Source organism: Monopterus albus, unplaced genomic scaffold (genome assembly GCF_001952655.1).
Source record: "Monopterus albus unplaced genomic scaffold, M_albus_1.0 scaffold354.1, whole genome shotgun sequence".
Classification (NCBI taxonomy): Eukaryota; Metazoa; Chordata; class Actinopteri; order Synbranchiformes; family Synbranchidae; genus Monopterus; species Monopterus albus.
Window position 1 is genome coordinate 172,731 of NW_018128234.1, and position 9,014 is coordinate 181,744.

At 41.2% G+C, this 9,014-nt stretch overlaps 1 protein-coding gene across 1 annotated transcript; it reads left to right on the top strand.

The window, feature by feature from the left end:
• Window positions 1–5,632: 5,632 nt before the first annotated feature.
• On the top strand, window positions 5,633–8,081 carry LOC109974941 (zinc finger protein 239-like). The gene has a single exon (XM_020625411.1). The coding sequence runs from the start codon at window positions 5,799–5,801 to the stop codon at window positions 6,654–6,656; it is 858 nt and encodes a 285-aa protein (XP_020481067.1). The 5' UTR covers window positions 5,633–5,798; the 3' UTR covers window positions 6,657–8,081.
• Window positions 8,082–9,014: the final 933 nt, after the last annotated feature.

Here is a 9,014-nt window from a genome sequence, read left to right on the forward strand (position 1 = left end):
AACGTCTCTCCAGTGCCGCCGTGACAGTGGGCAGCTCCCTGCGCTCGTTGGGAGTAAGATTGATTAGGATCTGCAGGGCGTCCCCTTCTAACGCCAATGCCAGGTGAGTTGCTGTCTCCGTGTTATTCCATCCACCATGGAGAGCAGCCAGCTGTACTTGGGCCAGATAGGGCTCTAGAGGGGTTGTCCCATTAAACCGCGGCAGCTTGGCTGGCGTTTTAGGTGTTGGGTTCGTCACCTCAGTACTGGCGGGGGGGAGTGAATCCAACAGTTACACTCCCAGCCGAGGGGAAGAGAGGCTCATAGGTCTCACGACCTGACATGGCAGCACGAGCCCTTGGGGCACTAGGTTCCATTGGGTAACGTGCTCTCGGAACCTTGCTTCTCCGGTCTTGTTTCAGGTGCTCCAAAAGCAGGCTGCTATCTGCTATAGCGCGCTCTAACTCGTCTATTTCGTGGTCCATGACTCTGTCTACTAAACAAAAACAACAAACGGTATCCCACTTCTGACACCACTGTAATGATTCCTAGAGTGACCTAGGCCTAACTGGAGACTAACCTGTTGCGCAATGAAGACAGATACATCCACACCGTCTTGCCTTTTTAGACGAGTCTGCTGCAGCTTCGCCACACTCCACCGTAACTCTTTATTAGCTCTCTTCCTTCCTCAACAACATAGAGCAACTCACACACAGAACAGGTAACAATCACACACTTGTTTTTCTGCCCCAGCTCTTCCCCCTTTTTTTTAACATGAGAACCCCCATAATTCAACAGTCACTTAAAGCAACATGAACAACGTAACAGCCGGCAATACCTAATAACATAACCCCCCTCACTCGGAATATGTTATATTAGTGCAATTAGTCACAGTAAAATGGTTTAGGGCTGAAATGAAAAAAAAAAAACATGCAAAACATTTCATGTGGATTGTCCTTTATGAAGAGCTTTGTGTGATATTAGTTTGCTAGAATATATTTAAAAAATCACTTTGAACGCAATTACTGTTTTGTCTGAAGGTTCAATTTACGTAGTTAGTAATGTTAGTAATGCAGTCTACCTCTTATGTCAAGGACACTCAGTGTATTTCATGTTAAAATAAATCCTCTGGTCTCCTTTAGCCTCTTTTATCTGAGTTTGAACTGCTCCACAAGAGGAAAACCTTAGCAACCATAATGACCCACAAGTCAGCGGTTTGAGTGGTACTGATGTACTGTATACTGCTAGAGTAACGAATGTACTCAACTGTATTGCATGTGCAGTATCTGGACCATTTTTAGCAACCTCTCCATTGGGATTGACAACAAGTAACAATCCTCAAGGCCTGTAATGTGTTTTCTCTCTCCTTAAATCACCAAAGCTACCCACCAATGAAACCTGTAAGACTGTTTGTTATTTGTTCCCTGTTGCAGAACCATCTGTTCCCCCTGGAGCAGAATACTATGCTGCAAATGATACGTGTTTTACTAGATCAAGACAGGGACGAGATGCAGGAATTTTAAATTCCTGTCACACCATTATAAATGTCATTAAAACCTCAGAGGGCTATAACTCCTCCTGGTTTGCGGGTCAAACGACTTCCAGGTCTGACCTCTGCTGGCTGTGTGGGGACCTTAAACTGCGGCCCTGCGCTCTGGTACAGTTGCTTATACCATTCCAAATAGTACCAGCACAGGCATTAGCACTTGGGACCCGGTGGTCCACGGCCACCAGTTCCTTGTTCCACCGAGCAAGAAGACAACTGTCTTATGAAAATGACCGTGTGCCACAGGGGTCCCCAGGGGAATGCCTGATGAGTTTAAAGGCCAAAACCAAGTAGCTGCAGGATTTGAATCCTTTTTAATGTGGTGGATTACGATTAACAATGTTGACTGGATTGACTTTAAACTTTTCTAGAGATAGCATTAAGGGGACAGCTGAAGAACCAAGGCCTACTACACTCATGTCTTGACAAAAACAGAATTGCACTTGACATGTTATTGGCAGAGGAGGGTGGGGTTTGCAAAATGTTTGGATCCACATGCTGTACATTCATACCTAATAACACTACCCCGGATTAATCAATTGTTAGGGCCCTCCAAGGCCTCACAGCTTTGTCTGAGAAATTAGCTAGAAATGCAGGGATTGATAATCATTTCACCCAGATGTTAAAGAAATGGTTAGGTAAATGGAGCGGTCCCGTTACACCCTGCCTTGTGTCCCTCACAGTGGCGGCAGCCCTTCTCACCATCTGTGGCCACTGCTGTATCCCACGCCTGTGGGGACTCATGCTGAGACTTATTGACACTACTCTAGCTGAAACTAACTATGTCTGTCAACAAGTCCCACCAACTACTGATGACTACTGACGACTACTGATGACGTGGACCAGGAGTCTGATGTGACTGGTATAATGCCTTGTGATGAACACGTCGAAAGAAGTGACATGGTCCTGAATTGATATGCAGAGAAATGTGGTGTCGGTCTCCTTTATGCATGTTTTTATGAATGTTTTATGTTATCATGCTGATAAACTTTGCTTTGCTAAAGCCAACATATATAACAAGTGCTCCACGTATATATTACTTTGTGTTACGTTTATATTATATTTACATTGTGTGCTATGTACATGTACAAATACGTATACTCGGGGGGAATTGTTGGAAAAATTATTGGTAATATGTTTACTAAGATGCAGTAAACACCCAGAGACCTATAGTGAAATGATTATACGTTTTGTATGTGTACTGAGTAAACAGTAGAAGTAAAATAGATACTATATGTTCCCTATTCAATGCATTTATCAAGCTTACACCCTGCTGTTACATGCTTTTCTCATGAGTAGTCAACTGCAGATGTGCAGAAATTGTTGTGATCACACCCTGTTCTATGACACAGAACTTACCATGAGTGTTAAGTCTGAATTTATAAATGACCCTCAGAGAGACGGCTTCTCTGAGCATTTGCCTCATGCAACCATATTGTGTATATTAAATACTCTGTTACTGCAAGAATAATTAAACTTTTATCTTATCTATATAAGATAAAAGTTTAATTAATTCATTATAAAAGCATTATATTAATTTAATTATATAAGTGGCCTTGATCTGCTTTATCTATTGTTTAATAACCCTATCAGCAGTTCAGTTTGAGGTTGTTAGTCTTGTGTTTTTACACATTTTGCTTTCTTTATTTGTTGTATATTTTGTGTTTTTCCTTTTTGGGACAATCTGCTCGGCATCAGAGATAATCCAGCCTGACTTTCTGGCAGGCTTACTTCATTTGTTATGTAGTTCATTTTTATGAGCATTAGAAGAACAAAATTAAAATTATAAATAAACTTTAACCTAGAATTGCTGCTACACAATGCCTTGTGTGTGTATGTATGTTGGAAGGGGAACAAAGTCCGAACCACGTCAACAACCGGAACTTCACAGTGTGACATCCGGCGGAAGTAAACAGCGCTAGCAGCGATAGCTTTGTAGATGAATGGGGTTAGTTGAAGGCGGTTATCTTTTTATCGCAGATGTATATTTAGTCTGTAACAAATCAACAATGTCTTCAGTTCAGCGTCTGAGAGAGTTCGTCACCGAGCGACTAACTGCTGCTGCTGAAGAAATATTCGGAGTCTTTGAAAAAATTATCGTCCAGTACGAGGAAGAGATCGGTCGTCAGCGCAGACTGCTGGATATCGTTTGGAAACCAGAAGTAAAGCTACACAGAATAGGTCTGTAAAAGAACTCGAAAGATGTTAACGAAACTAACACAAAGACTCACCAACACCGGTGACTCAGCATAATGTAGTTTCTTGTTCAAATTTCCGTTTTCCTGTGACGTGGCTTCTTATTCGTAAACTTCTGTATAAAACTGGCATGATTATCTTCAGATCATGGTACAGTGACCGATGTGTAGTTGCCAAATCTGCTAATATATGGATTAAAGAACGTTTTATTATAAAATTGAACAAGGAATTTGCTGTTAAGTAAATCATTTGCTCTACAGTGCATTCAGGAAGCACCGAGCCCTTTATTTTTGCTCATTTTATTGTGCTGTAGATTCCTTTTGGAATAGATACAGTTGCCATTTCTACCCATCATTATACACTTAATCACCCATGATGACCAATGTGAGCCATGGTCATAGAGTTGTCTATGTATTCAACCCTTCTTTTTGTTCTTTCTGGCAGCCTCTTTGGCAGCAATTACAGCTGCATGTCTTCTTGCATACGTCTGTACAAGCTTTGCACACCAGCATTTAGACACTTTGTCATTCTTCATGGCAGATCCTCTCATGGTCTGTTAGATTGTATGGCGCGCATCGATGTACTGCTGTCTTCAGATTTCTCCACAGATATCTGATGGGGTTTAAGTCTGGGCCTTGCCTGGGCCACTCATAGCCTTGCAGTCCGAAATTAACATCTGCTGGGCAGGAAATGCAGGTAGATTTTCCATTTGGCGTGTAAAACTCAGAAGTCTACTTGCCACACTGGCCGGTAAATGTTTGTAGCAAAATAGTCATGTAATAAACTGTATCCTCAGAGTCTCTTTCATGGCCGCCCTGCTTCCCTGTGTGCCAGAGTTTGAGACACACACACAAACACCTTTTGCGAAGCCGCAGTTACCTGCTCTGAAGCACCTGATCCAAATGAATGTAAAAAGGCAACATATCAAAATGAATGTACAAACAAAGATGAGTTATAGGCACTGAAAAATAACAGAGAGGTGACTTGATCTCAAAATGTAAGCTGGCAACGGGAATTACATGTCAATCAGCAATCAGTGTTTGGATGAACGTTTGTGCGATTGGCAGCATCGCTGAGCTAATCAAACAGCTGACAGGATACTTGTCTGTACCATCAACTCATGACAGAAGTTACAGCCATCAAAACGTTAGTCTCCACTAAGAATATGTACATGAAGTAGGCTATAACTTTGTTTGGGAGTAATTGTTGTGAATAGTAACAGTGGAGTAAAGAAATTCACACTGGTGAACCCTTAACCCATAATTGTATAACAGAATGACAACCTTCAGTGCAATACCTATAAATATACCTTTGTATATATTAATCTGAAAAATGCATCTAAACTGTGCAATTATATATTTTTCTGTTTATAAGTACTTTGCTTTTATTTTCCTAACACGCATTCCATTTTCTTGTTTGCACATTCTTTTCTTTTCTTTTTTGTTCTCTCAACCTTATACTGTTTACTTGTCTACGCGTTGCTTTACAGAAGAACACTGTACATGCACACTGAGAGCCACTGTACCTGAGCCAAATTCCTCAGGCATCCAACACACCTGCCCATTAAAACTGATTCTGATGCACTGTAAGTTACGTTAGCCAAGGAAGCTGGTTAGCTGATGTTACATAAACATGGCTGATTAAGTGTAAAATGATGTGTAGAAATGGCAGTTGTATCCTTGCAGAACTGAATCCAGAACACAATAAGATGTGCAAAGACTAGAGGGGTCTAAATACTTTGAATCCACTGTTTTTCAGTTCATGTGTCAGATTGAAAATGAAAAATGACCAATGTCCTCTACTCTTAATAAGTTGAAGAAGCATGACTCTTTTTTTTCTCTCATCACATCAGTTACCTCTTCCTCCCTTTGTCCCTCCAGAGCTACCACAGCAACATGTCTGTCAGGAGGAGGAGGAGGAGGAGGTTCTGGCTGACCAGCAGCTCTGGAACCAGGAGAGGGACTCCAGTCTGGACCAAGAGGACCCAGAGCCTCCACAGATTAAAGAAGAACAGGAGGAACTCTGCAGCAGTCAGGAGGGAGAACAGCTTGGACTGAAGCAGGAGACCGATCCCTTTATGTTGACTCCTACTTATGAGGAAAGTGACCACAGTGAAGCAGAACCAACCAGTGACCAGCAGCTCCTCTCTCACAGCTCTGCTGTAGCTGAGAGCCAGGATCAGGAAGGAAGCCAGCATGGAGACTCAGGATCAGCTAGTAATGCAGAGCTAAAGCCAAAGGGGAGATGTCACAAAGACACAAGTCACAGTAGCAATGTGGACACCTCTCCCCTGTCAGAGACTCACTCTGATCATTGCACAGATAGAAAGTCTTTAAAGTGTGACACTTGTGGGGAAACTTTTAGGTACAAGACCAATTTCAGTAGACATCTTAGGATCCACACAACGGAGAATCGGTATTGTTGTGAGATATGTAAGAAAATTTTCAGATATAACAGTGACCTTTTGGTCCACATGAGAAACCACACAGGTGAGAGGCCGTATGTTTGCAAGACGTGTGGGAAGGGATTCATTGCATCATCGGGTTTGAAGATTCATTTAAGAACCCACACAGGGGAGAAGCCGTATTCTTGTAAAACATGTGGGAAGAGTTTTACAACCAGCAGTTGGTTATTGGTCCATATGAGAATCCACACAGGTGAGAGGCCATATGTTTGTGAGACATGTGGGAAAGGATTCAAGCGATCATCAGATTTAAATGTTCATTTAATAATCCACACAGGTGAGAGGCCGTATGTTTGCAAGACATGTGGGAAAGGATTCAAGCGATCATCACATTTAAATGTTCACTTAATAACCCACACAGGAGAGAGGCTGTATTGTAAAACATGTGGGAAAACTTTTGCACAAAAGATTTGCTTGTCAAGACACCTAAGAACCCACACATGTGAGAAGCAGTTTTTTTGTAAAACCTGAGGAAAAAACCTTCACATAGGACAGTTCCTTTTTGGTATGAGATTCCACACAGGTGAGAGATCATATATTTGCAACACCTGTGGGAAGGGATTTAAGTATTATTTGGATTTGAATGTTCATTTAAGAACACACACGCAGGAGAAACTGTATATTTGCAAAAACATGTGGAAACTGTTTCACATACAAGGGTCCCACCTTTGTCCACATGAGAACCCACACAGGTGAAAAACCATACTCCAGCAGCACTTGTGGGAAAGATGCTACATGACAACACACTTGGAGAAAAGAGTTTCTACGGGTTAAAAGCCATATTATTACAAAATGTGGGAGAGCTTTCAGATTTACCTTCCCAAAGCAGTAAAGAAATTAGGACCTCAGTCAAGTGTGGCTTTATTTGGAGGTAACACAGTTACCCTTTGATTTTCTCCAAAACCTGAGTGAAATGACTTTCCCCTGTATCAAGCAAGGACAGCAGCTTCTTATGGATTTTCATAACCTCACCTTCCACCCCAAGAGGTTGCATGCCTGTTTTGCACAGACTCAAAGAGAAAGTGGAGAGGTCTCTGATCTGGTGAGAATCGTATCATATCACATATCAATGGCAAACAAATGTTCCTGGACATATCACCCTTTGACTTGCTAAAGAAATGGGCCATCAGGACTCCACTATACACCTTCACCAAAGCACCATCTCCACCTCACTCCAGACCCCTCTCTGTGTATAGCTGAGACCAGCTAAACGATTTGCCCTCCAGCTTTAATGGCCCAGGGGTTTAAGTCAAATTCTAGGCCTTCAGCCAAAATCTCCCAGACCTGTACATCAAGTCTGTATGTCAAGTTATGGTGAAAGACAAATTGGTGTCATATAGTAGTTACACCTCTAGTTGGCTTCCTTAATACTTTGATAAAGATAAAAGTCAATAATTCCTCTTGGCTTCACATTATTATCAATTTGCAAGATAGTCAGAATTGGCTGTACATGACTGAGAGGTTTACTTGAATGTATATGTATGATGTGATTCAGCTGTTTTTCTCCTACAAATTATTAGACATGATTTGCTTTTTGCTGTTTTTGCTACATCATTTCTGGTCAGACAGTAGTGGTTTCCTACTCTGAGGCACTTGATAAATACTGACTGAATCTCCTTTGTAAATGTACGGTGGAACAGCTTTACACCCTTTACACAAACACATTGTAATGGCTTCATGTCTGTGATTTCTGTAGTTAAATCTGTTGGATTCTGCTACTGTGTAAGACTGTAAAATTGAACGTTTCAATGATGAAGTAGATCTTAGTAAATGTTATTAAAGCAGCCTTGCATGATTAGACATTTTCAGTATGTTATGCATGTAAAGATTGAATCAGAAACAGTTTTATTGGCCAGCTGTGATGGACACACGAGGAATTTGACTCAGGTACATTGGCTCTCAATGTGCAAACAGTAAACCAGCATAAGGCTGTGTAATATAACAAAATAAGAATAACAGCAATATTGACAGCAACAAACTGCAAACAATGCAGAATAAGCAGTATAAACAGACAGTAAACAATGCAGACAACAAGGAATGTTTATTGAAATGAGATAAATAGGGATAAGGGATAAAGATAGCACTTAAAACTAGAGACCTGTGCGAGTCTGTATAAACTGTACAATGTATATTTACACAGGTATTGCACTGAGGGTTATTGTCCAATCATACTGTCGTTGGTTAAGTGTTCATCAGAGTAATGGCCTGGGGGAAGAAACTGTCCCTGTGCCTGGTTGTCTTTGTGCACAGCGACCTGTAACGCCGTTGTTAGGTATTTTTTTAGTCAGATAGACATTGGTTAGATACTTGTTGTATTAGAAATGTTTAGTGGAGACAGGATGTCTAGTTTAAACGCTTAGTCATTGTCATGAGATTTTAGCAGGGTGTACATGGGCAAGGATAACTAGATAGAAAAGTTTGATTGTCAGCAGGCAGGATGATTATTGTTATTATTATGATATGTTTAGCCGTAATCTTAATCATAATATCGTCCTAGGCTTAATGTCCGGACATGTCCCTGAATGTCCTATATGTTCTTAGATACACACCACTTAATCAACATTAACACACATTGATTTTCTCCATGTTTTGACAACTGCTACGGTCAGCTGTAAAGCTGGCATATCAGGTGATGCCACGGTTTGACATCCCTGTGTAGAATGGGGTTAGCCCAAACCAGATATAATGTACAGGCCTGTTGGGTTCGGGGTCTTTCATTCTTCATCTGCCTGCGCGCAGTATTGGAGGTGGAAGATGCCTGGATGTGTAATGTTAATTTTACCTGTGATCCTTTGAATAAACCAGCATGATTTTTAAGATACTTGGACC

Coding starts and splice junctions, on each gene's coding strand:
- LOC109974941 (XM_020625411.1), top strand. CDS start 5,799: ATGTTGACTCCTACTTATGAGGAAAGTGACCACAGTGAAGCAGAACCA.